Here is a 27,160-nt window from a genome sequence, read left to right on the forward strand (position 1 = left end):
CATGTTGACTTTTTGTGATTATGGCATTGCCTTCTAGATGTTCACAGACTCTCTGTTTAATGATCTGCTCTAGAATCTTTCCTGGTATTGATGTCAGACTAACTGGACAATAATTGTTGGGATCCTCTTTTTTTCCCTTTTTGAAGATGGGGACGTTTGCCCTCCTTCAGTCTGCTGGGACTTCTCCTGTTCTTCAGGAGTTCTCAAAGATTATTGCCAATGGCTCCAATATTACATTTGGCAGTTATTTTAATACCCTTAGATGTAGTTCATCTGATCCTGGAGACTTATATTCGTTTAGGTTACACAGGTATTCCTGTACTATCTCTTTACTTATGCTGAAATTCCCCTATTTTGTCCTCTGCTCCATTTTCCTCAGGTTGAGCACCCTTTTCCTTTTCCAAGAAGACTGAAGATCCCTGTTTGAAATTGTAGTTGTAAAAAAAATGGTGCCATAGAGTGAGAAGTTTTATGATAAGGTGTTGAAAGACTGAAATTTGCTGCATAACATTACTTTATCTGAAAAATATTTGTGGTATGATCGTGGTGAAATACAGTCCCTCTCTATATCTACCTGAATTTCTGTCACTGAAGGATAATTGTTAGCTCAATATGTTCATATATTTTTTTTAAAAAAAATATGTTCATATAATAAAACCTAGCATCTTACTTTTTCATGAATAACCTTGTCCCATTTTCATCTCAAGAGAGTATGGTCAGCTTTCCTATAGTAATCCTCTATTTTCTAATTAAAACATTTACATAAAATTGTGGGGAAGAGTTGGGATAAAGTACATCCAGTCCTGTGTGTACTGTTGGGGACTCAAATGGAAATGCATTTTGAGAATTGTGAGTTCAAATTCATCTGTTTGCTGAACTGCTGTAAAACTCAGGCTTCACTTCTGCAAATGGCCTCATGTGGGAGCTGCAGCTCTACCAATTCCTATTTCCTTCTAGTTAAATTGTGGTACTTCTACATTCTGCTGTTTCTGTACTTGCACAGCACATGAAGGGCAGGGATTTTTTTTCCACAGAGATGATGGATATCTATACTTTTCAGAGAGTAATACTGCAATTTAGATGAAGGCACAAGCTGCATTTTAATAAATGTGCGCTGCTTTTTGTCTTGCAACTTTCACAATGAAATAGTCTCACCAAATTCTAACATGAACTCTTCCATCTCCTTTATTTGCCTTTCTTTGTGATGCAGTTTCAAATACATGAACACAAACTGGCTCCTTTCCTTGCACAGATGATGCTTTGCTTTAGGTAATAAAGTTGGGGTGTATTGGAGCAAGTGTTTAGGGATTTGAGTGCTGGACTAGGATACTGGGAGACCAGAGTTCAAATCCCTAGCCACAAAACTCATTGGGTGACCTTTGGCAAATCCCATTCGCTCAGCCTCAAAGGTAAAGGCAAACATCCTCTGAACAAATCTTGCCAAGAAAACCCAGTGATAGAATTACCATAAGAAAATGAATCTTACAAAGCAAAGAAATACCAACCTCTTTCTTTCAATTAGTCTCAAAGGTGTTACAAGAACCTTTAGCACACTGATCCAGACTAACAAAGCTATGTCTTTGAATTTTACTGCTACAAGTAAGAAACTGTACTGTTTTGAGCAAAGGAGGAGAATCAACAATGGTGGATATTCAGTGGTGTCCAATGAGATCTTCCTTTATAGTCAACATCAAGAACAGTCAGCTTGGAGAATTCGGATATTCTTATGTTGGGCTACACATCTTTCATTACACCAAGAGTTGAGACATATTTTTGTTTGGCATCCCATTTAATTTATTCCAGCTTTCTCATATTTTAGCAATCAAAAACAACAGAGAAAGAAAACATTTGTGATTTCTAAACAGGTCTACAAATTGTGAGCTGATGCTTTCAGTATCTGCATGGAAAGCAGCCCAATTCGTCTTTGATGGTTATCAACAGAAAAGAGATAGCACCAATTTTTAAAAACAATTACTAGGTGTTACACTATGGAATTTGGATGCCTCCAAAGGTTGGGCAGGGGATGACAACAGTCCAGCATCATTGATTTATGCCCCCAGAACCTGAAGAAACAGCTTTCCATCATGGTTCCAGGTTTGTACTTGCAAAACAAAAAATCTACAGCTAAAGGCATAACTTAGCAGGGCAGGCAACATTCCCCATCAAGGCACTAATACTAGTATTCTTGGATGCTGAATAGATTGGAAATGGACAGTAAATAAAATTGAGCTTATCCCTCTGTTTCCCACATGCTTTGCTGGGTTGATGATGGCATATAGGGACTCCAACATTAAGGCAAATTCTTATTTGAAAAATGTGAGAATGGATTTGGGATATGCCAAAGCACAATTTGGGTGAGAAATTGTCATACATGGCAAAGGCAAGTTACTGTGTTGCATCACCAAATGGGCAGTGAGAGAACCTTCGTTACGTTTAACTATTACCACATCAGGTTAGACCACAATAGTCTTCCAAACAATCTAATTCTATGACCAGGGCACAGTGCCCTTTATGAGAATTTCTTTGTGAATTTTGGGATCTCTGCCCATCATAATCACATTATCCCTTCACCTTTTTCTGCCCTTCTTCTTTTGGGTCCATCTTCCTTTAGAGTGGTTCCAGCCTTTTGGTACACCTGTTCTCCCTTTTGAGCATGATCTAGTGGCCATCATTTCCTTTGGCAAACTTCTCAACAGCTCTTTACATGTTGTGCTCTAACTTTCACTTCCTTTCCCCCGGATAATCTCTGCCTTGCCACCACCACCTCCGGTCCCCAAAAAAAGAAAGAAAAGAAAAGAAAACAAGAAAACTCAATAGCAAAAATTAGTCCTACAAGCCATTTCTCTTGGGACAAATCAATGCATATTTGTATTTGGTGTGGCAAAAGCTCCAGGGGATTTATTTACCACACCATTTTTACAATGGGGTGTGGGAGGAAAGATAACCATGGGGAAAAATCTCTCCCAAAGGCCTAATTGCCACAGAAGGGATTTATCTTTCTAGATGGTAACTGATACAAAAACAACAACAAAAAAACCACTCCCTCCAGCAGCTAGCTAGATCAAGGACTGTCAGAAAAACTCAAATTGTCTACCTGTTGCACACTCACTCAAGTTCTACAGAAAATGAGGAAACGTTGGCTTGCTTTTCCCCCTTTTATATATATATATATATATATATATACACACACACACACACACACACACACACACACACACACACACCACCACCCAACCTCCAACTATTAAGCCAAGTATATGAGCCTAGCAACTGTCCTGTAAATATAAATTGGTATATATAATACAAGAAACCTTCTTATCAATGTAGCTCCTAAATAAAATTTCAGTACCTGCACAATCCACACAGAAGCAAAATCATGTATGTGTGTGAAACCTCAGAGAAACCTGATCATTCCTGCATTCTGGGTACAGAACACAGTTTCCCCACTAGTTCCCACATATTATGTATTAACCTACATGTGTGTCCGTATATGTAACTGTGTGTATATTATATTTCTGTATGCATTTCAGGGTCTTTACAAAGCTCTCTAATGTAGTTTACTTACAAAAACATAGGCATTGCTCACCTGGGTCACCTGTACCAGGAGGAAGGGAGATTGGCAGCAACTTACACATGGGTTTTAAATGGGTTTTTGCTTCTTTGAGGAGGGGGAAAAAAGAATGCCGAAGTTATTCCCCTAATACCTGACCCCTCTCCCACTTGACTTTTAAAGATACTTTTTATTATAGAAAAGAGTAGCATCAGCATAAAAAGAGTGGTGCCAGTATTAACATTTCTTGCTTATCAACACTATTTCATAGGACTAGGCCTATTAGATGTTGAATCTAAGGCTCCACCAAAAGGAGAGTGAAGTTATACAACATGGCTTATGGTATTCCATTTTTAATGGACAAAACTCCATTTGTAGGGTTGTAAGAATTTAATGATGGTGGGGGGGGGGGAGGGAGGAAGGGTGCTATAGCTCTGCAGACATTAAGTGCAATGCCTTATGGAAGAAGATGGTGGCAAGGTGTAGCACCTTCTAACCCCCCCCCCCCCATGCTTTTCAAGAATGAATGTAGCATTTCTGCTGGTCTAAACAGGGATTCTCCCAACCTTCAGGGATGCTACAAACCACCTAATGACCAAATGGGACCAGCAGGAAGAGGTTGGTCAGGTTGCTCTATGTAGCAGGCAGTATATGCAGTATTTACAATCTTTGGTCTTTGGTGTATGTGGGGTGGGAGCTGCGGTGAAGATTATCTCATCTAGCCTGATGGGAGCTTGAGCACCTTGGTTCTTTGGAGAGACCTGGGTGAAGAGGGTAGGGGAGTTCCCTGTCAGAACACACCTGTCTTATTGGTGTCACGGCTATACCCAACCCAAAAGAGGTACTAAGTCTCAGGCAAAAAAGTCTGAGAAACCAGTCCCTCCATCATCAGCCTGTTTGCAGTTCTTCCACAATGGTTTAAAGGCAAGCAACTGAGAGGCACATGTACCCGCAAAGAGCTGGGAACTGCTGGAAGGAAAAGGAAGGAAAAGGAAAACAAAAACCCAAGCCCAAGATGCATTGAAACCCATGTAAAATCCAACACTGAAACTAGGCCATGCTGCCTGCCAGTGAGTGGGAACGTGTCCATCTATTGCACACGCAAGGCGTGTGCTCCTCGATTCTCTTGCTCGTGCCCGGTGTAGAAGAGGTGGCATTCAGGATCTCCACGGATGGTGGGTGCTCCTTGGATGGTTTTTCCAGTATTGGGATTAACACACCAGCATTCCCCTCGCTGGCCATTCACTGACATTTTGCACTAAACATGGAGAAGAGGAGAAAGAAAAAGAATGTTGGCTAAAAACATACCGTACATAACAGTACGCAGCTAACAGTGACTTGACTTCCCAAACATCATACATTTTATTACTCATCCATATTGCCTACTGGGTAGGTGAAAGCTTCACAGAGTTTTAGATCAGCCAATAGCTCAGACTCAGCAAAGGCATCCTCCCCCCCCCCCCCAACAAATCTTGCCAAGAAACCCCCATAATAGTTTGCCTTAGGGTTGCCATAAATCGGAAACAACTTGAAGATACACAACAAAAAAAATCTAACACAAGAAATTAAACTTAGAATAATACAGATGGGATAACCCTCTGCCGTGCACAAGCACCCAACTAAAGTATGCCTAAATGATGCCCATCCACCTTTAAAGAACTTCAAAGATGGAGAGTCCACCCTCTGAGCCCATCCATTCCATCGCTGAATAGCTTACTGTAAGGATATTCTTCCAAATCTTTAGGTAGAATTTCTTTTCTTGTAATCTGAATCCACTGGTCTTGGGAGCAGTAGCAAACAAGCTTGCTCCATCAACTTCATAGACATCCCTTCAGATATTTAAAAATGGGTCTCATATCACCTCTCAAGCTAAATAAAGCCAGTTCCCTAAGCTGTCCATCATAGAGCTTCCAACACTTTGTTCCTGAACTGAGATAATCACCCTGCCTGCAGTTTTGAGCTGATCTAAAAGAAACCCATATGTTGGTGCAGGACAAGGCCGTGTTGAAGTGCACACTTCAAGCACCACAAATAGATCCCCTCAGGGGACAATGCTGTTGAAGGGGGATTAAGCCACAGCTGTGGGGTGTGGGCCTTCCAAGGTAATTAAAACCTGGGGGCACTGAGGTTTGCCTCTTTCATCCCCAAAGAAAGAAAGAGCCATCAAAGCAACCACACCCTCTATTTTTGTTCACACCCAGTATGTCCAGCAGGGTAATTGCTAATAAAGTGTGTGTGTGGGGGGGGGGGGGGGGAGGGAAGCATGCCAGCTGGTCTTCAGAAGGGAAAAAGCAAAGAAATGTTGCCTGGCAAGAAAATCTGGAGAGAATGGTAGGTTCTCCCCTGCCAGGAGGGTGTGTACAAAGAAAGGGCTCTTGGCTTCCATGATCTTTTCTTGGCCCTAAGACTTTGCTGCTTGGGTCAGTAGGATGGAGGGCCAAGCCAGCCCTTTTATCTCAGGGAGCTTGATCTTCATCTAGCCCCAGGCTGAGGAATAGACAAGACGGTTTGCTCTGCATGCCAATTCCAAAAGATTGTGGCCTCATGCCAATAGCTTTTGGGGGTGGTGCTGGACAGGGTATTTTCCCAATGCACTTAGAAAAATGAACTTTGAATATATCACTGTACTTACCTGGAGTACTTCCTTTTGTGATTCAGGATGAAATATGCTACAGATGGATCAGCTGCCAACATGGAAGCCCAATCTGTCCTCAGTTTCCATCAGAAACTTGTCACTGTACTCCTGACCCCCAACCCCATGATTAAATCAACTCAATGACACAAGATTTCCTGGAAAGAGCTGAACAACTCATCCTGTCATTCTTCCGTGCTACACACATACAGTCAGTCCTCTGTATCCAACCAATTCTTTATCCACAAATGCAACCATCCATGGCTTGAAAATAATTTTTTTAAAAAATATAAATTCACAAATCCAAACCTTGACACTATTTTACTATGCCACTGTATTTAATGGGACTTGAGCATCCACAAACTTTGATATCCATGTGTGTGTGTGTGGGGGGGGGAGTCCTTAAGAAAACACCCAAAACCTTCCCAATGGGACTTCATTTTCCATCAGCATCAACCACGATGAATTAGAAGAAATGACAGGGAGGGCTCTTGACACTGTTTTGTCCTGCATGGCTTTCAAATAATTTTAGATGCAATTACTCTCCTCTATTTTGGCTTCTTGTCCACCTCCCACCCCCCACCACCCAATTTGCTCTTACTCTGTTAAGAACTTTTAAATCAGAAGTTGCCTTGGAGACCTTTGGGCTGAAATGTGGCTCATAAATAATTCCATGAGTAATTTTTGTAAAAAATAAATACTGAGAGATGCAATCTGGAGAGTCGCAGTTCTTCACCCTTGTAAAACACAGATTGCTTTTCTATAACCCACAGAGTGGAAATCTAAGGTTGAAGTTAACACAGTTTCTCACAGCTTTTGCTACGTAGCTAAGTATTCATAAAGTTACATAATGTAGACCGTGTGAGACTTTCAGTCACACCAAGATGTTTTGTGTCAGCAAAGTGACAAATAATCTCTGGATTTTAGTTTAAATTCAAAGAAGCCATCCAAGGTTCTGAATCTATTTGGGAAACAAGTTTCCAATCTTGGATAGCCCCATTAAATTTCAAATTAGAACTCATAATAGATTCATCACCCCATTAACAGAGAAACCACCTGTCTTTGCTTCATGAAGTGAAGCATGAAATGGTGCCATATACACATTTTTGAATGTACTCAAAGTTAGCCAGGTTATTTGAAATTTGAACCAGGAAATCCTATGCTATGAGTAGAACTCTCTTGACTTCTGATGTTGTCCGAAGAAGCCCTTAAATACTCCCCTGACTTGCCTGTTTGAGATTGTAAAGGCCTTGTTTGTCGCAGTTTGGAATATTCAGGGAGTAGAGGTGCTCTAATGGACCACGCTCATCTGGTAGGCGCATGTTTGAAATGCGTTCCAAGACCTGATCCAATTCCTGCTGGCAAGGGGTCTGCAAAAAACAAAAAAAGCAAAAGAGAAAGGAAATAAAATCAGGTTATTGGATTCCAGTCAAACAAATGGAGATGACAGTTACATTCACTTACAGATACACTTTTGGTAAGACTTCCACTGGCATACACCACGAAGATAAGTTGTTCATCTTGCTTCACAAAGCCTCTCAGACTTTATACAATAGCAAGTACATTTCTATACTGCTTATCAGTGCACTTATGCACTCCCTAAGCGGTTTACAACTAAACTAACTGCCCCCAATAAGCTGGGTACTCATTTTAGCGACCTCAGAATGATGCAAGCCTGAGTTGAGCTTGAGCCCTTTTGCTGGTACTGAACTCACAACCTTGTGATTTGTGAATGAGTGGCTGCAGTACAGGCATTTAACCACTGCACCACCAGGGCTCCTTTATCTAACTATATTTGTTTCAAATCCTGAAATTTCCTTACACCCTGATTTCAAACTGTCAGAACTATGCATGAGTTCATTTAACTTATAGCTGTACTACTTCAAGGTCATTAAACATTTTTTAAAAAGTATCCAAGAGTTGTGATGCAATGGCATTTTGCCTAGAGCCCAAAGATGCAACACTATTAACATGTCCATGTCCATACAGCTGACTACACTTAAGATGACATGTTTTGAGAAACTGGCATGCAACATCTTTGATTAATGGATATGAAAACAAAACTGTGCAATAGACAGAGTTCACCGCAACATTAAAAAAGGATGTCATCTTTTAAACATGAAATTTTAGATTGGACTGGAAACTGCTCAAATACTTTTTGTAAATATTTAGGACTGCTTTGGGACTTATTTGCTTATTTATTTATAATTTCCTTCTTAGAATTATTTATGATTACATGCCCAAATCTGCAGAAATTTCTTCATACTCAATCAAATTCAGCCTGATATTTAATATTTAAAGCAGGGTTGAGAATCATGTGGCTGCTGAACTGCAACTCCCAGCATCCCCCCAACTATGCTGACTAGGGCTGCTGGAACTTGTAGTCCAACATCCTCTGGAGGGTGGCATGATTCCCACTCCTGGTTTGATGGCCTGTAGCCTCATGGGTTGGAGTGATCACATATGCCTTTCCCAGGCAAAATGCACATGGTTGCAGATCTTTAAATGAGACACAATGCAAAGAATGAGTTTCTATGGTAAAGCAATTTCCATGGCACTCCTCTGACATCTTAAAAAGGCAACCGTGTATTCTAGCATTTTGCGATCACAGTACACAAGCATGGTATTTGATACACATAGTTTAGTGCAGTGATGGTGAACCTTTTCGAGGCTGAGTGCCCAAACTGCAACCCAAAATCCACTTATATATTGGAAAGTGCCATGTCCCTCTGGCTTTCTAGTAACAAACTTTGGCAAACTCTGTGCAGGGACGATGACACATGTGCCCACAGAGAGGGCTCTGAGTGCTACCTCTGGCACGCGTGCCATAGGTTCGCCATCAATGGTTTAGTGACTTGGATCCTCAATTTTCAATTTTTTATAATAACAACAATAAAATTTTTATAGGCTATGGTGCTTAAAACTGTATGTACAAAAATAAGGTTGACTTTGTTTGATCCATGTCTAATAAAAATCAAATTTAAAAAATCTGAACAAAGTTCAAAGCATTCAGAAAGTAGAGTTGAAGCCTCATGAAGAACTCTACAGCCCTTCCCATAGACTGCAGGGGGGGGGGGGGGGAGTGATATGTAGGCTTCAGAATTCAACTGATCTTAAAGAACATTAGGTTACCTTGGTTCAAAAATTGTAAATTTTTTAGCATATGGTAATATCTTGAACTCACCAGATCCCATCTGAACTTAGAAAGTAAGAAGGATCAGGTTTGGTTAATATTTGGATATGGGATCACCAAGGAATATCATATGTTATAGGCCAGTGAGAGAAGACCACTGAAATCCAGGCCCTGACATAACAAGTGACAATTAATTCAACTAAAATATGAAGTTTCCTGTTTGTCTTGGAACTAGCAGGTTGGAAGAACAAGTTAGAGGACAGTGGATTTTTATGTTCTATATATAATTTTCCATTTTTCTTGTTCCAAGAAACTTGGTTAAGGCAGGGCATCTGGTTACTTGGATATGTGGGTTATTCAACCACATGATTCTCTTCCTCCAAAAGGGGCTGACCAAGCAGAGATTTGTGATACTGATATCTAGTTTTTCAGCTTCAATCATTCAGCTTAAAGTGTTGACTCTACTTGCCATGACTGTTCTTATTAATGGCCAGTGCTACTCAAAAGTGGTGGTCCATGGACCAGTGCTGGTCCCTGAGCCATCTGTTGCAAGCCCCTGGAGAGGTTCCAGAAAAGAAAGAAGCAACTGTAGCCAAACGACACAAATATGGTATTGGTTCCTGACATGCTGGTTTTTTTAAAAAAGGGGGGAAAGGCCCCATATAGCATGAAAAACTCTGCTGTAGGCTATATAACAGAGGATGGCAATGGCAAACCATCTCTGAGCATTCCCTGCCTAAGAAAATCCCATGAAATTCAGGGGGATCACTGTAAAGCAAGAAGTAACTTGAAAGCACAAAGACACATGAATACACATAACTCTGTTGCATTGCAGGATGAGTTTTTCTTATCTAAAATGCTCAGGACCAGAAATGTTTTATTTATTTCTTTGTTAGATTTGGGAAAACATGTAATTGCGTATGTGTACATAATGCTGTATCTTGGAGATGGGACTCAAGTGTAAATATAAAATTCATTTGTGTTTCATAGACACCTTATACACATTGCCCGAAGGTAATTTTATACAATATTTGTAATAATATTGAGCCTGAAGAAAAGTATGTGTACATTGAACTACCAGAATGCAAAAATGACACTGTATCAGCCACCTGTGAAAATTTTTTTGGTTTTTGAAGCATTTTGATTTATATCCCACCTTTCTCCATAATATTACTATAAAAGTGTGCCTCCTGGATGAAATCAGTTTTGTCCGAAAGCTTCAATAAAAAGCCAGGTTTTACCTTGGACCAAATCATTCTAATGTTGGTGCCAATCAGGCCTCAGAGGGAGGGGATTCCACAACTGCAATGCCACCAGAGAAGGCCTTCTCCCCACTATGTATTTATTAATGGGACATGGAGGCGCTCCTTTAAGTATTGAGTAAATAAGCCATTTAGGGCTCTAAATGTTATTGTCAGCACCTTGAATTCAAAACAAAAACAAGCTTCAGTTTATTTACCTTCCTTCAGCCCATTATAGTATCCAGGTACTGGTCTAGCACTTTCACAGCCCCGGACAACTTCGATGACAAGGAGAAGCAGAGCTCAGTGTCATCAGCATACTGATGGCACCCAGCCTCCAAACTCCTAATGACTTCTCCCAGCAGGCTCATGTAGATACAGCATGGGAGATAAGATTGAACTCTGTGGTACTGATCAGCACAATGACCATGGGATTGAGCAGGGGAACCCCAGTCCCAGTGTCTGGAACCAACCTTGTAAAACAGAGCCTCCTACTCCCATCCATCAGAGCCATATACCATGATTGATGGTATCAAAAGCCATTGATACCGGGGGAGATCCAGAAGGATCAACAGGGTAGCATTCCTGCTGTCTTTCTCCCAGAGTAGGTTGTCAGTCAGAACAGCCAAGACTGTCTCGCTATCATATCTTGGACTGAAACCAGACTGAAATGGGTTTAGATTTCTGTTTCCTCCAAGAACATCTGAAAATGCCCAGCCACCACACATGCAAGCACCTTGTCCAAATACAGAATATTAGTGATAGTGTGTTAGTAATCAGGTCCAGAGAGGTCCTCTTCAGAGGAGGGTGCTGTATAGCCTCCTTCAAGGCAGCAGGCACCTTCCCCTGAGGTAATGAGCCATTTACCACCTCTTGGACCCACCCAAACAATCCATGTCTGCAAGTTCTTAATAGCCAAGACAGGCAAGGGTCAAGACTACATGTGGTGAGGCAGACTGATTCAAGTGTCTTATTCACATTGTCAGGCTGCAACAGTTGAAACTGGTCCCAGGAAAATTGACCAGATGGTGCACTGGACACTTCTCTAGAATCTGCAATAACTATGGCATCAAATTCTCAACCAATATGAAAAACTTTCTGCTCAAAAAGCTTGGGAAATTTATCCCAGCAGGCAACTGAAGGTTCTAATCCTGGACTCTCTGAGCCTGCCTGCAATAGGCTCTTCACCCTATGATCTGAAGGTAGACTATAAGAAGCATAATATGTTGTTTTTGCCATCTTCACTGCCACATAACAGAGACAATGAAAGGTCTTTGCCAATTTTCAGTTGTATTTGCTCCATGACCTATGCCACTTGCACTCTAGCCCTCATCTAGCCTGTTTCATTTTCTGAAGATCTTCTGGAAATCAAAGTGAATTACAGGGTCCACGGCAATGGATTGTGCACTTAGGAGTGATTTCAATGGCTCTTTCCATCTCACCATTCCACAGGGAAACCAAAGCCTCAACTGAATAGCCAACCCTGTCAGCCAGAAAATCCCCTAGAGCATTCAGGAATCCTCAGATGCATATAAGATTCCCTGACTCCTCTGCTACTAAGGCTTTGTTAGGCCTAAAAGACATGTTACAGCTTTCTTACATGAAGTAATGATGCTCCTGCTGCAGTATTTAGAACTACCCACAGAACATCATCACCATACATCCCAAATCACGAAACACACAATGTAATGGCTGAGCTCTATGTGGCACATGTAGCTTAAAAGACACCCTTGAAGTGGAGATCCAGCCTATGATGTAGTCTTGCACATGAATATCAGTGCATTCAATGGCTCTCCCTCTATAGTAAATATATTTTAAGATGGTAGGCATATTCAAGTCCACAGGAAATTGTGCTCTGTAGAATCAGTGGGACTCTGACTCTTTGAAGGGATACCGTCCAATTGTTCTTTTTGCTGTTTTGGATGGATGGGCGATGGCTTTTAGGTAGCACAGACTCATAATGGGGTTTGACTGGATGGCACTTGGGATCTCTTCAAACTCTAAGATTCTAGGATTCTAACACTATCTTCTAAGCTACATGTCTTATCTGATCTGGCCACCAGTGCTCCTTCTTTCTCTTCTCCCAATTTCTCCCTCCCCATCCATAACATTCAAGAACACAAACACCACCCACAACAGTTAGCTTGACAAATCCCTAACACAGACACACAGACACAGACACAGACACAGACACAGACACAGACACACACACACACACACACACACACACACCAGAGCCCACAACTGATTTGAAGAGGCTCTGAAAACCAATTTTAACACACCAGTCCACCAGTTTTTGTCCAAGAAAGTGTACTGAATACCTTTCAGCTACCCAGTCTCAGTTTGGAATCAAACCAGTCAGAGAAGAACGAAGCCAACTAGAGCAATGTGACTGTGGCAACAAAAAGAGGAGAGGGGGAAATCCCATGGAGCAGCAGCAGTATAGCTGCATGGGGGATATCCTAGAGGAATAGTTACAGGAGCAGCAGAGACAGCTAGTCACTAAAAGTTATGACTGACTTGGCTGGTGTGTAGTGCAGATGGGTGGGGAAGAAAGAGTGGGAAGAGGACTACATGCTGAATTAGAAAGTCTATTGTGAGGAATTATCCCTGCACTCTGGTTGATGATGCCAAGTGTAATCTTGACTGAAAATTTGGTGTCAAATTTCCCATGCTCCTGACATACACTTCAGTATTATTTACTGTAGGAATGTACAGTACTGTAGGAATGTACATAACAAGCAATGCAGAGAAATAGAAGACAACAACAAAAAAGGAAGAATGCGAGACCTCTTCCATAAGAACTGGGAACTCAAAGGGAAGTTCAAACCAAGGATTGGGATGCTTCATAACAAGAAAAAGAACATAATAAAAGACCAAGAAGAAATTAAAAAAAAACTGGATGTAATGCATAGAAGAGTTCGGGGGGGGGGGAGGATGGAAAAACTGAATGACACATGGAATGAAGAACCATATGAAGATGAACCCTAAATTCTAAAAAGCGAGGTGGAAATTGCAATAAGAGAAACAGGGGAGGGGGGGGGTAATCACCAAAAAAAGATGATATTCCAATAGAACTGCAGCAATCCACACAGACAGAATCAAGTCTAATGTTAACTAATATACAGTATGTCAACAAATAGGGAAAACAAAACAGTGGCTAACAGACTGGAAATGATCAATATATAATCAGCCCTTCCCATAGGTGGGCTTGCCTTCTGCAGCTTTGAGCTTACGCGGCAGGCAAGCTCCGGCAGAAGTAATAGGGTGCATCCCACACCACCGCGAGCACACACCTCATTATTTTTTTATGAAGCTTGAGCATACACTGTTCTCCCCATACATGGGCCAGAGTGTGTGTGTGTGTGTGTCCGGAACGGATCCCCCGCATATGGGGAGGACAGACTGTACATCCTGCTCCACAAAAAGGAGACACAAAAGACTGTAGCAACTTTAAAATCATATCATTAATATCCCACACAAGCGAAATTATGCTCAAAATTCTGCAGCATAGACTCTAATCATATATGGAGAGAAAAACTTGTTTTCTTTAAGACCTTGGGCAAGTCACATGCTCTCAACCTCAGAGGAAGGCACTGGCAAACCTCCTCTGAACAAATCTTGCAAAGAAAGCCCCAGGACTGCTTCCCCTTCGGTTCTCCCTAAGTTGGAAATGACTTGAAGGGACACAACAACAACAACCAGGCAGTTCATAAAAAAATTGCCCCAGTGGATCATAATCTATCTTCTGACACTCCCATCTGGTATATAGACATATACTTCTGTTTGTTACCATTGTTGCCAGTGAAGCTTTCCCCACCACTTGACAATTCTGTTGTGCAGAGTTGTGCATGTGGGACCATTGTGCATACAACAGCACATGAAAGCGCTGAGAGTGGCATGTGAATGTGCATTGTCTCTATGCATTGCCTTAGTGCATTGCATAGTCCAGCTGCATAATGAGTTGCCAGCCATGCACATTGACCATTGATCCACATATGTGGCATTACACTGGTATTCGGTATACAGGATGGGTAACAAAACTCTACTGCTGGATATTTATGCTCTGTTGAAGCAATATATGATCTTGATCAAAGAGTGCTTCCAGATGAACAGCTCCTGGTGCTGCCCATCATAAGGGATTGTGGCACAACAAATTTCACATCTGGAAATCCTTCACAATGTCTTACAAAAATTACCAAAGATACAAATAAAACATATTTTGGTAAAAACATACAAGAGGTTTTTGTTAACATATAATTAAATTCACTATAGAATTAAGAACAATTTAAAACATAACCATGAAAATGTAAGAAATAAAAACAGTGCAGTACGCCATTAAAACCTTATAAACATTCAAATGCCTGTTGGAATAAAAAAATCTGAGAAAAGTAGAGCAAGGAGGGAACCAATCTAGCCCTTCTAGGAAGTAGGGTTGGCTACTAAAAACCAGGTTGGATTAAACCAAATAATGTAAAAAAAACAACAACCTCACAAAACAACACACTCCTGTTTGTTTGTTTTTAAATCAATTATTCTTATTTTTTCAAAGTATGGCTATTATTACCATTTTCTAACCCTCTAACTGGAGCAACAATGACTATCTGAATTTAAATCTTTTAACTTTAACAGTCTATTAACAGTTGTTCATTGAATATAAGTCCCCACAACCTGATGAACTACATCCAAGAGTATTAAAAGAACTGGCAAATGTAATATCAGAGCCATTGGCAATAATCTTTGAGAACTCCTGGAGAACAGGAGAAGTCCCAGCAGACTGGAGGAGGGCAAACGTTGTCCCCATCTTCAAAAACGGGAAAAAGAGGATCCCAACAATTATCATCCAGTTAGTCTTACATCAATACCAGGAAAGATTCTAGAGAAGATCATTAAACAGAGAGTCTGTGAACATCTAGAAGGCAATTCCATAATTACAAAAAGTCAACATGGGTTTCAGAGAAAGAAGTCATGCCAGACAAATCTAATTTTTTTTTGATAAAATTACCAGCTTGCTAGATGAAGGGAATGCTGTGGATATAGTATATCTTGATTTCAGTAAGGACTTTGACAAGGTTCCTCATGACATTCTTGCAAACAAGCTAATAAAATGTGCGCTAGACAAGGCAACTGTTACATGGATTTGTAATTGGTTGACTGGCCAAAGGGTGCTGAACAATCCTGGACAGAAGTGACCAGTGGGGTCCCACAGGATTGTGTTCTGGGCCCAGTGCTATTCAACATCTTTATCAATGACTTGGATGACAGAATTGGGGGCATACTTATCAAATTTTCAGATGACACCAAATTAGGAGGAGTAGCAAATACTCCAGAGGACAGGATCAAAATTCAAAATGACGTGAATAGTCTAGAAGGCTGGGCAAAAGCTAACAAAATGAAATTCAACAGGGAGAAATATAAGGTACTGCACTTAGGGCAGAAAAATGAAATGCACAGATATAGGATGGGGGACACCTGGCTGAACGAGACTACATGTGAAAGGGATCTCGGAGTCCAAGTAGACCACAAGCTGAACATGAGTCACCAGTGTGATGCGGCAGCTAAAAAGACCAGTACAATTTTAGGCTGCATCAATAAAAGTATAGTGTCTAGATCAAGGGAAGTAATAATGCCAATCTATTCTGCTCTGGTCAGGCCCCACCTGGAATATTGTGTCCAGTTCTGGGCACCACAATTCAAAAAGGATGTTGAGAAACTGGAGCATGTTCAAAGGAGGGCGACTAAAATAGTGAAGGGTCTGGAAACCATGCCCTATGAGGAACGACTTAGGGAGTTGGGGATGTTTAGCTTGGAGAAGAGAGGATTAAGAGGTGATATGATAGCCCTGTTTAAATATTTGAAGCAAGCTTGTTTTCTGCTGCTCCAGAGAACAGGACCAGGAACAATGGATGCAAGATACAGGAAAAGAGATTCCACCTCAACATTAGGAGGCACTTCCTGACAGGGCTGTTCGACAGTAGAACACACTCCTTCGGAATGTAGTGGAGTCTCCTTCTTTGGAGGTTTTTAAACAGAGGCTGGATGGCCATCTGTCCGGGATGCTTTGAATGAGAGTTCCTACACGGCAGGGGGTTGGACTGGATGGCCCTTGTGGTCTCTTCCAACTCTACGATTCTATGATTTTTAGACCAGCACCCAGTGTCAATTGCTTCTTTTGAATAACTTTATTCTATAGTGCAAGACATTCTATTCAAAAAGAAATCTTTAAATTCACAACCAAAACAACTTGCTTTGAAAGATTATCTTTTAAAAAGAACAATTATTATTTAAGCTAGGGGCCATAACATATGAATTGGATTTTGCTATTTAATTTTCTGATTTGGTCCTATGTTGGTATAGTCCTATACATATATGCAAAAAACTGGTTTAAGCAAAACAAGCAAACAAACGAAACAAGGGCCTTCTGGTCTCCTGTTTAAAACCTCAAGGTTGTTAAAAGATTGGGTCAGGGGCATTCTCACTAAGTGGTCATCATAGTGCAACAACCATACATTTGTAAAAGTGTTGAGCTATGTTTCTCAGGCTTTCTGATGTAGGGGACTAGCTATTCCTTTCCCTAGTGTACCGGGAACTGGCAGCTATTTGTGCCCACTGTCTACAACTGTTTCTTTCTTTCTTGGAAACTCTCAGTGGACCAGCTGCTAATGACTTGTGAACGAGAACTGGTCTACAGACCTTCACTTTGGGTTAGGGTTGCCATAAGTCAGGACCTCCAAACCGGGACAAATGTAGGACAAATGCAGGACAACATTTTCAAATGTAGGACACATTTTTTAAAATGGAGGACACGTCAAAAAATTGAGGCTTTTTTAGAAATGTTAATATAAATGCATGTTTCTTAGGCATGATAAAAATGGAGGACATTTTGACATTATTCGTAGACAGATCGCAGAAATGTACTTCCCTTTCTGGCCACCCCCCTCTCCCCATTCCAAACAGCACATTTGGGCATTGAACATGGCTTTATTTTAACATTGCCTCTTGCATATTTCAGAGGCTTATTCCACAACCAAACCCTTTGGGTTTAACACTGAACATGGGTTAACATGGCTATGCATATAGAACATGGTTAAACAAAAAGTGGATTTGCCCTCGGTTTCAGGTGTCTCACCAAGTATACTTCTCAGAAGTGTGTACTTGGTCAAGGGACTTTGGTTTTTCTTCATTTTGACTTGTTTTGTCTGTATTCCTCCCCACTAAATAAAGAAGACATGAAATGGAGTTAATGGGTACAAGTTGTTAAACAAAAAAGTCTTGTGAGACTCTATAGGCAAGAGGTGCACCATGTTAAGAACTGCATTAAGCACACTAAGGCTGCTGCCACACTGCTTTCACTCTCATCACTCCATCCTATGGAATCCTGGGATTTGTAGTTTGTTGTGGTGCCAGGGCTGGGCTTTGAAATCTCAGGCATAAGAGAGGCAAAAGGCTTGGGCTGCATCTACACTGGAGAAATAATCTGGTTTGAGACCACTTTAACTGCCTCGGCTGAATGCTATGGAATTCTGGGAATGGTGGTCTGTTCCAGCACCACAGCAGAATGGCAGTTAAACCCCTGGAAAGCTCTCTGACCAAGGTGACCAATGCCCTCACCCCAAAATGTAGGGCACCCAAGCCAAAAAAAAAAAAAAAAATGTAGGACATGGCCAAAAATAAAAGCTAAAAACACCCATGTAATTATAAATCCATGCTTCTTAGCCATGATCCAAATGGAGGACATTTTGAAATTTGACAGAAGAGGACATGTCCTGGAAAAGAAGGAGGATGCCTGGTCACCTTGTCTCTGGTCCAAAATACACTGCAGAAATAAAACAATGCTGGACTGAAATGCCCAGAGTTCCTCACCAAAGCTGCATCCACACTGAGGAAATAATCCAGTTCAAGAGTGACTTAACTGTCCTGGGTTAGTGCTGGGGAATGCTGGGAATTGTAGTACACTGTGGCCCCAGAGCTATCTCTGACAGGGAGTCCCATAACCCGCCAAACATAGTTGAACTGCAGTGCCCAGAATTCCTCCCCAGGTGCATCCACACTGAGGAAATGGTCCAGTTTGAGACTGCTCAGTGCTGGGGAATCCTGGGAATTGTAGTCTATTGTGGCCTCAGAGCCATCACTGACAGAGAAGTCTCAATGTCTCCCAAACACTAGCATTCCCAGGATTCCCTAGCATTGAGTTAAAGCAGTCTCAAAGTGGGTTATTATTCCTGCAGTGTGTGAGAGAGATATAAAAGCTAGGGACTGGATTCATTTGGAGGATCTCTGTGTCCAAAACACACTGCTTGGACTGCCAGGGCTCAGTGCTATGGAATCCTGGGAATTGCAGTTGATTGTGGCACCAGAGCTCTCTGACAGAGAAGGCCAAATGCCTCACAGACACCAGAATTCCAGAGCATTGAGCTTTGGCAGTTAAAGGGGTCTCAAAGTGCAGGGGGGGGGGAGAAAAGCCAGGGAGAGTGAATAAGCAGCTCAGGCTGTGACTACTCTGAGAGGAGGAGGAGGAGGAGAAGGAGGAGGGAGGGAGCCAAGGGAAGTGGCCAGGACCATCAGCCTCCTCTCTTCCACCGAAGACTGCTGGCAAGAGGCTCTGCCCCCAGGCAACACCTCCTCTGTGGACCATTCAGCTTCCTTTTGTCAAAAGAGCTCTGGTGCCACAAGAAACTACAATTCCCAGAATCCCATAGCACTGAGCCATGGATGTTTAAGGGGGGGGGGGTCAAACTATTTCTGCAGCCTTTTGCTACCCCAAAGCCCTCTATTATTTACCAGCAACTTGCAAGGCAAAATCTCTTCTTTCACCAAGCCATTGAAAACCAACCCAAGTGGAGGGCTGATTGCTTCTTTCCCATTGGTCAGCTTTGGGAGAAATTTGCATATTACAAGTAAAGGTGTTTAGGGCCTCAAAAACGATCCTGTGATAAAGAATTACAAGAATACTGACGCGGTAAACATTTAAAAGATGAGGCATTTAGACTCCCAGGGAAACAGGAACGATTTATGGCCTTTTTTTTTCTCACTGTAACCTGGAAAGTAATGCCTTTTGCTGGCAATAGCTCTCCTGCTGTCTAGGCTATCCCAGGCAGGGAGGCGGGGAAGGTGGCACACAGCCATGGGGAGGGGTGGAGCTGCCTCCAGGGCCTCACTGGGGGGGGGGGGGAGTGCCGGGGGCAGGGCCAAACCGGGGTGGAACCATGTGGCCCCGCCCCAAACCGGGAAAGTCCCGCCCCCAGGTGGCATATGGCAACCCTACTTTGGGTAGCACTTTGAACTCATGGAGAAGAAGCAGGGCAAGTACTTGAGGACACCTTACTGGTTATCTCATTCAGTCTTCCATTAACTCACCCTGGGAGATGGTGGGCGGAGCTCAGGGTAATGCTTAGTAGTCTTGCCCATCTGCTTTTGTTGCTCATTCACCTTGTCACGAATTACAGCAATTTCCTTGCCATTATTGAGGGGCTTTATCCATCCGCCTCCATTCACCACACTGGTTGCGCCATCCACAACATTCTCAGTGATAGATCCTTCAGGATGCTCTTCCATTTCTACACAGGAAAGAAAGGGGTAAAAGGGGGAGGAAGAAGAAAGCTATTCATTGTGCTGTTTTGTACAGGTGCTCTCAATGACACGAAGGGGGAAAAGTTCCCACAGAGTGCATGTGAACTGCAGAAGTAATGCAGTTTGACACCAGTTTAACTGTCATGGCTCAAAGCTATGGAATCCTGGGTTTATTGTGACACTAGAGCTCTGTGACAGAGATGGCTAAATATGTCAAAAAACTACACATCCCAGAATCACATAGCATTGACCCAAGGCAGTTAAAGCAGTATCAAACTGCATTATTTCTGCAGTGCAGCTTAAACCACAGATTCCTATGGCGAATATCAATTCCAGTCAAAACATGTATAAAGGACATACCAGCTACTCAAGATGTGAAAATCTCCATCTAATGTGGCCAAAATAAGGATTGGAAGTTACTTTTGTTTTCAGAAGACAACACCCCCACCATTCCCGGTAAGTTTCTATGTTTAAATGCTCAGTTGCACAAACTAACTATTTAATAATTCATTAATCTTAGATCAGAACCCACACATGTCTGAACCACAGGAGACAATTTGGCTAAACACGAACATAATGTCCCATTTGTACTATGAGGAGAAAGAAAAGTAACTCAAAAAACTCTCAGTGCCTGGCATAAGTTTATCCATTTTTTCCTTCCCTTCACCAGCAGTACAGATATAGCAGGCCTGGTTCATGCTTGGCGTATCACACTCAGGTGAGGCATCAAAATAGATTCTGGACTTAATAAGGCCAGGTTGCATGGGGGCGAAGTAAAGGGAACAGGGAGATTATCCCTGGGAGGCTCAAAAAAATCTATTATCAAAAATAATAGCAGAATACCCCAACAAGGCGTGAAGAAACAGGGCAAGAAATCTTTTTTTTAAAATGTGGTATAAGAAAACAACTTTGGTATTGTTTATAAACAAGCTCTTTAGCTCATGTATTGTGTAATCAAAATCAAATGTACAAGGTTTGTCTGTTTTTTAAAAAAAATCAAATATGGCCTAATGTAAACCGTCCCTGCCACCAAAACCCCAAACCCTATTCTATTCTTGCTTAAAGAGCTGTTCAAACTGAATGTCCAACACATAAAGGATGAGAATAACTTTGTATGAGCTCCCTAGTTGCAAAATCATCAGAAAAGCCTAGTAGAAGAGAAAGGGAGGCCAGAGCTGAGCTGGGCCCAGAAGGAAAATCTGTTCCTTTTGGGGAGTTTGATCAGCAATCCATGCAAAAAGTGAAATTATTTTTGAATTTGCACTCTCTTATCCAAGTGTCAGAATCAAATCTGACTGGCTACATAATGTTATGACATCACCCTCACATCATCCATGCATGATCCTGATGGATATGTTCATTCATGTGACGAACTCAGGAAGGCAATGGATGAAGCAGTGGAAACAAAGGCACCCAAAACAAAGGGTTTTTTGGTTTTTCACAACTGAGTCTTTTTTTAGAAGATATTTCCATTCCACTCAGGTTTTGAACTACTGAACATGCAGAAGATAGTAGTCTTACAAGCTATTTAACCATGAGCTCTTAAAAATGCAAGAGACCACACAGCAATCTTTGGCACTATGGCCTGACTGCAGCAGAAGTCAATGGAATTTGGACTCATACCTGTTTGGATGTGGCTGACTGTAGACCAGACTTTTTACAAGCTACCTCTGTGACTTTTTATATTGAAGAAGCTGTACAAATATGATGCCAAGTGTCTGACCTCACCCAGTCCCATGGCTGGTGCACTAGTGGGCACTGACTTGCCGAAAATTCAGTGACAGAAGTTTTCTATGCTGTAGGATAGATTCTCAGCTGTCTATCTATCCTATAGGAGCTGAGTATGCATAGGTACCTCTTTGGACTACAAATCCCTCAGCCAGCATGGTCATATTCCAGGAACTGCAAACCAAGACAATAACAACAACCCCAAAGCCAACTTTTCTGAACGCTGCATAGCACTCACCAAATGTCACACAAAAGTAGCGCAGCAAAGAAATTCTTGCAAGCAGTGCAAAGCTAATTAATCCTGTAGTTTTCCCACAGATATTTATTAATTTAAATATTTACATCTCACTCTATATCAGTACATTTCAGGGTAATGTACAGTGCAATGTGATCAATTTAAAACAGTAAAAAGATTGAATAGGCTAAAACCAAATTAAACACATGAACAACAAGCAAAAAAGAAAACAGTTTAGCACCAGCTAAAAAAGTTTAAACCTATTTGAAAAGCATGCATGCTGGATTAGTATAAAATCAATTAAGTGCCAAGCATCTTTAGTAAAAAGCCTGGCATCAGAATGACAGTGGCTTTAGCCCCAATCGGTTACTAAGGGGAAGGTATCCCAAAATTGGGGTACCATAGTAGAGAACAGCACGAATGAATCTTTCTTGGGATAGCACACTCTCCAATCATCCCAATGTGGCAAGGACAGTCCCAAGTAAAAGGCTGAACAGACCAGCATTTAACGCTGGCTTTGGGGCCGAGTGGGGGCATGGTGGCCACATGACGCCCACCCTGACTTCGCACGGTGGGCAGCATTACGGTGTTCGTTTGGTGTGGCGTTCATATGACACACACCAAAAGTACTGCTGGAAAGTGCTGCCATGGCGACAAAAGCACTCTTTTCCCAGCTTCAAAAGGAGTGGCATTTTGCTGTTCTTTTTAGGGCCGGAAAAATACCAGACTGGGGCCATGTAGTTGCTGTGGCTGCAATCCAGCGAGGGAAGGGGCAGCGGGACACAGTTCCAAAGAGGCAGTCTGCTTAGCCCTTTAAGCCATGGCACTTTTTCATCTGCTTTTAAAACATCCCAGTTTCTCTCCTTCCCTCATTCATCCTTGGTCATCAGCTTATTTCAGTCGCTGCAAACTGAGTTCAAAATGCTAAAGTAGTTTGCACTCAGCAGGGAGAGAGGAGAGGAGGGAAAGAGTCTTGCTCTTCCCAGTAGGCTCAGTCAAAAGCAATTTGCTGCAGCCTCTCCTAGCTTGTCTGTTCTTCCTCATTCATAACTTTTGCCATCTTGACCACACTCTGATGTTTGTTGTGTGGCTCCACACATTCTGGTTTTCATCTGTGAAATGTTAGCAAGTATGGGATACAGCTGGTGTGTATGTGTGTGCAGGAGGGGGTGAAGAATAGAGTGCACAAATTGGTGCAATAATGTGTAAGTTATAGGTTACTGGTGGAACATGTGTTTCTGGGACAGGTTTTGGCTCTCTGGATCACTGCATGATAGAAGGCGAATCTCCCAATTTTGTTTCCCTTTGATACTGAATCTAGCTTATTTATTTACTGGATTCATACCCTTTCCAGGTGGCAAACAGTAAAAATGAACAAAAATGAACCCAATTAAAATAGAATGCAAACTAAAATACAAAAGAGTAGGAAGCCCACTTAAAACACAGAACCCACCCAGTTCAAATCCTCTTTGGCAGCATCCAAGCCACTTGTTAAAGACTTGCCTGCTTGTTTCTTTTTTAAAAAGACAACAGCCACCATCAGTAGGGAGACTCACAGCTGGGGAACAGCACCAAGAAAGCCCTCTCTTATATGCCCACCAAATGGGACATAAAGGTGGTAAGACCTAGGGTGTGTCTACCAAATTAAAATACTTGCCATTTGAATGGGTTAGACTATGATCTGACCATGTGTGATTCAGAGGAATTTGGGCTTTTGTGGGGCAGGGAGACTCCAGAAACTTAACTAAAAAAGGATTTTCTGATTTTATCAGCATATCCACAACAATGTGCATTATCAAGTGTTTGGCCGTCCATCCACTTTACATGGATTCACATGGTGGTGTACTTTCAGCATAGGGAGGACAAATAAATACCAATTTGCAGAGCAAGATGAAGACAATTAAGTGTCAGTGTGAATGTGCAAGAATCCACAGGTATTTGCACAAACCACATACATGTAGACTAGCTCCTAGAGATCTTAAAAGGCTTGCATTGGAATCCCATCCAGAGGTCTCACATTTTTTTTAATTTATATTCTGCCTTTCTCCTGGTACAAAACCATTTGGCTTACAACTAATTAAGACTAAATATGGCTAAGTGTTTAATAGGTTGGGGAAAAAGTTGGGAGGGAAACATTAAAACGCATTTCGATTAAAAACACTAAATTAAAAAAGTTTTAAAACCCATGAAAACATAGGAAGAAGATTAAATAAATAATAATAAATAAATTGTTTATTTATAGCCCGCCTTTCCTTGAGATCAAGGCGGGTTACAACATCTTGGGAACAGCAAACGATAAATATACACACTACAATGTACAATTCAAACATTAAAAACAAAAGTTAAAAACACAGATTAAAACCATACAAAGACTAGCCAAAGTGCAAGTGCAAAGGAGGGAGGAGAGGAAGCGTTACAACAATTGGGGGAAAGCTTGTTCGAAGAGAAAGGTTTTGAGTCTCTTCCTGAAAAGGTCGAGGGAGGGGGTCGAGCGGAGCTCTACGGGAAGCGAGTTCCATAACTGCAGGGCTGAGATTGAAAACGCCCTCTGTGCAGTCCCAGAGTGTTTCGAGGGTGGAACCCTCAGAAGTTGCTTCCCGGCTGACCTGAGTGTGCGGGGCGGATTATATGGGGAGAGGCGGTCCTCCAAGTACCCTGGGCCCAAGCCATTTAGGGCTTTATAAGTTATAACCAACACCTTGTATTGCGCCCGGAAGTGTATAGGCAGCCAATGTAGATCTTGCAGAACAGGTGTTATATGGCTGGTCCTGGAACATCCAGTGACCAGCCTGGCTGCCATGTTCTGCACTAATTGAAGCTTCTGGGTTTGGTACAAGGGTTGCCCCATGTAGCGCACGTTACAGAAATCCAACCGAGAGGTTACCAGAGCATGTACCACTGTTTCAAGGTCCCCCCGGCCCAGGTAGGGTCGCAGCTGGCGTATCAACCAAAGCTGATAACAGGTACTCCTGACTGTCGCGTCAACCTGAGATGTAAGATGGAGCGACGAGTCCAGGAGCACCCCCAAGCTGCGAACAGAGTCCTTCAGGGGAAGCGTGACCCCATTCTGGACAGGTGGACATATCTCCATCCCTGGGCCCAGGGAACCTATCACAAGCACTTCCGTTTTCTCTGGATTCAGTCTGAGTCTGTTTTCCCTCATCCAGCTGACTCCAGACAGGCATCTAGAGGAGAGATGCCATCCCTGGTCACTGCATCAGTCGGAGACACAGAGAAACATATTTGGGTGTCATCAGCATACTGATAACACTGCGCCCCGTGTCTCCAGATGATCTCTCCCAGCGGTTTCATGTAAATGTTAAATAGCATAGGGGACAGAATGGCTCCTTGAGGGACACCAGATGTAAGAGCCCTCTTATCGGAGCGCACGTCCCCCAGCTGCACCATCTGGAATCTACCCGAAAGGTAGGAACGGAACCACTGGAGCGCAGTGCCCCCAATTCCCAACTTTCTCAGGCGTTCCAGAAGGATACCATGGTCGATGGTATCGAAAGCCGCTGAGATGTCCAAGAGCACTAACAGGGACACGCTACCCCTGTCCATGCCCAGACGGAGACCATCAACCAAGGCGACCATGGCAGTCTCAACTCCATAGCCTGCCCGGAAGCCAGTTTGAAATGGGTCTAGAAAATCGGTATCATCCAAGACCGATTGAAGCTGAATGGCAACCACCCTCTCGATCACCTTCCCCAGAAAAGGCAGCAGCGAGATAGGCCGATAATTGTTATGAATTGTTATGAAAGCATAATATATTCAAAATCCTGGGATTTCTAGTTTGTTGTGGCACTAGAGCTCTGTGACAGAGAAGGCTAAATATTTTTTTAAAAACTACACACCCCAAAATTCCATAGCATTGAGCCATGGCAGTTAAAGTGGTGTCAAACTGCATTAATTTTGCAGTGCAGATACACCCTTAGTTAAAAACCAAGGCCCTGCTTAAATAAAAGGGTATTTGGGTGCTAGTAGAAAGTGAATAAAGAGGGGACCATCTGGGCCTTCCATGGGAGGGAATTCCACAATTTAGGAGCAACCACTGAGTTTCTCCCAGTTGTTTTTATTGTGTGCCTCCAAGTCATTTTTGACTTATGGCTATCCCTAAGACGAACCTATCATAGAGTTTTCTTGGCAAGTTTCTTCATAGGGGGTTTGCCATTGCCCTCTTCTGAGGCTGAGAGAGTGTGATTTACCCAAGGTCACTCAGGGCATTTTTATGCTCAAGTGGGTAATGGAACCCTGGTCTCCAGAGTCATAGTCCAGCATTCAAACTATTGCACCACATTGATTCTCAGGCTTTCCCCATATCCTTACCAAATGCATCTATGATGGTGGTAGGATACAGAGATAACCCTTTTCCAAAGATCTATTAAGTCAGAAAGGCTCACAACTGATCCACTGATCACTTAACTGACTGACTGATCAAAGAACTGAAGGGGCACATCACTGCCACCATCTATGTCTAAATGTATCAAATATTCTAAGCACAGAAATCCTGGAGATTCTGTCAAGACAGCTTACTTCCCCCCTAAGAACATGGGAAAGCTCCTGTTCAAATCCTGGCTCCCATCACAAACCTGACTGCATCATTGCCACAATCTGCAGATCAAAGGTTCTCTATCTGCTTTATGGTTGCGTAATGGTTGTGTAATTCCAGGGCCCTGATTCATTTAGTTCTCAGGCCAATTAAGGCTCCTTTCCGTAAGGCTCCAGGGGTCTGTCAAAATGAAACAGGCTCACAGGTGATCCAAAACAATGGTTTATTGATTGCATGAAGTTGTTAAGGGGGATGTAGTAATAAAAAAGGCAAATGCAAAGTTAACTCATGTTCCTTCTGCTGATTTAAGCAGTCCTTCATCGCATGTTTACTGGGGTCCTCACTATGAACTAGATGCTGCCTCAATGGACTAATTTCTTGGGCTCAGAAATTTCCTCCCACAATGAGACCATTGACTCTGACTTTTCCTAATCTTTAAATTCCTGGAAGGTGTGGAGACTTTCTCAGGCAAACTAGCAATAATCATCCCTTTCTCACAGCATTTTTGTCTATCCCTAC

The 27,160-nt window shown here is 42.2% G+C and overlaps 1 protein-coding gene across 1 annotated transcript in view; it reads right to left on the reverse strand.

Annotated features, from left to right (window-relative positions):
- Nucleotides 1–1,133: 1,133 nt before the first annotated feature.
- Nucleotides 1,134–27,160, reverse strand: part of LOC149314007 (insulin-like growth factor-binding protein 2) — a 108,705-nt gene continuing 82,678 nt past the window's right edge. Inside the window, exons 2-4 of the mRNA XM_089520358.1 lie at nucleotides 19,914–20,113; nucleotides 7,412–7,552; nucleotides 1,134–4,808 (exon numbers count right to left, since the gene is read on the reverse strand). Coding sequence (XP_089376484.1) covers nucleotides 4,641–4,808; nucleotides 7,412–7,552; nucleotides 19,914–20,111 — 507 coding nt within the window. The 5' untranslated portion in view covers nucleotides 20,112–20,113 and the 3' untranslated portion in view covers nucleotides 1,134–4,640. The remainder of the gene's footprint in view (nucleotides 4,809–7,411; nucleotides 7,553–19,913; nucleotides 20,114–27,160) is intronic.

This window comes from Sceloporus occidentalis, unplaced genomic scaffold (genome assembly GCF_023333645.1).
Source record: "Sceloporus occidentalis isolate IW3139 unplaced genomic scaffold, rSceOcc1.0.p SCAF_4, whole genome shotgun sequence".
NCBI lineage: Eukaryota > Metazoa > Chordata > Lepidosauria > Squamata > Phrynosomatidae > Sceloporus > Sceloporus occidentalis.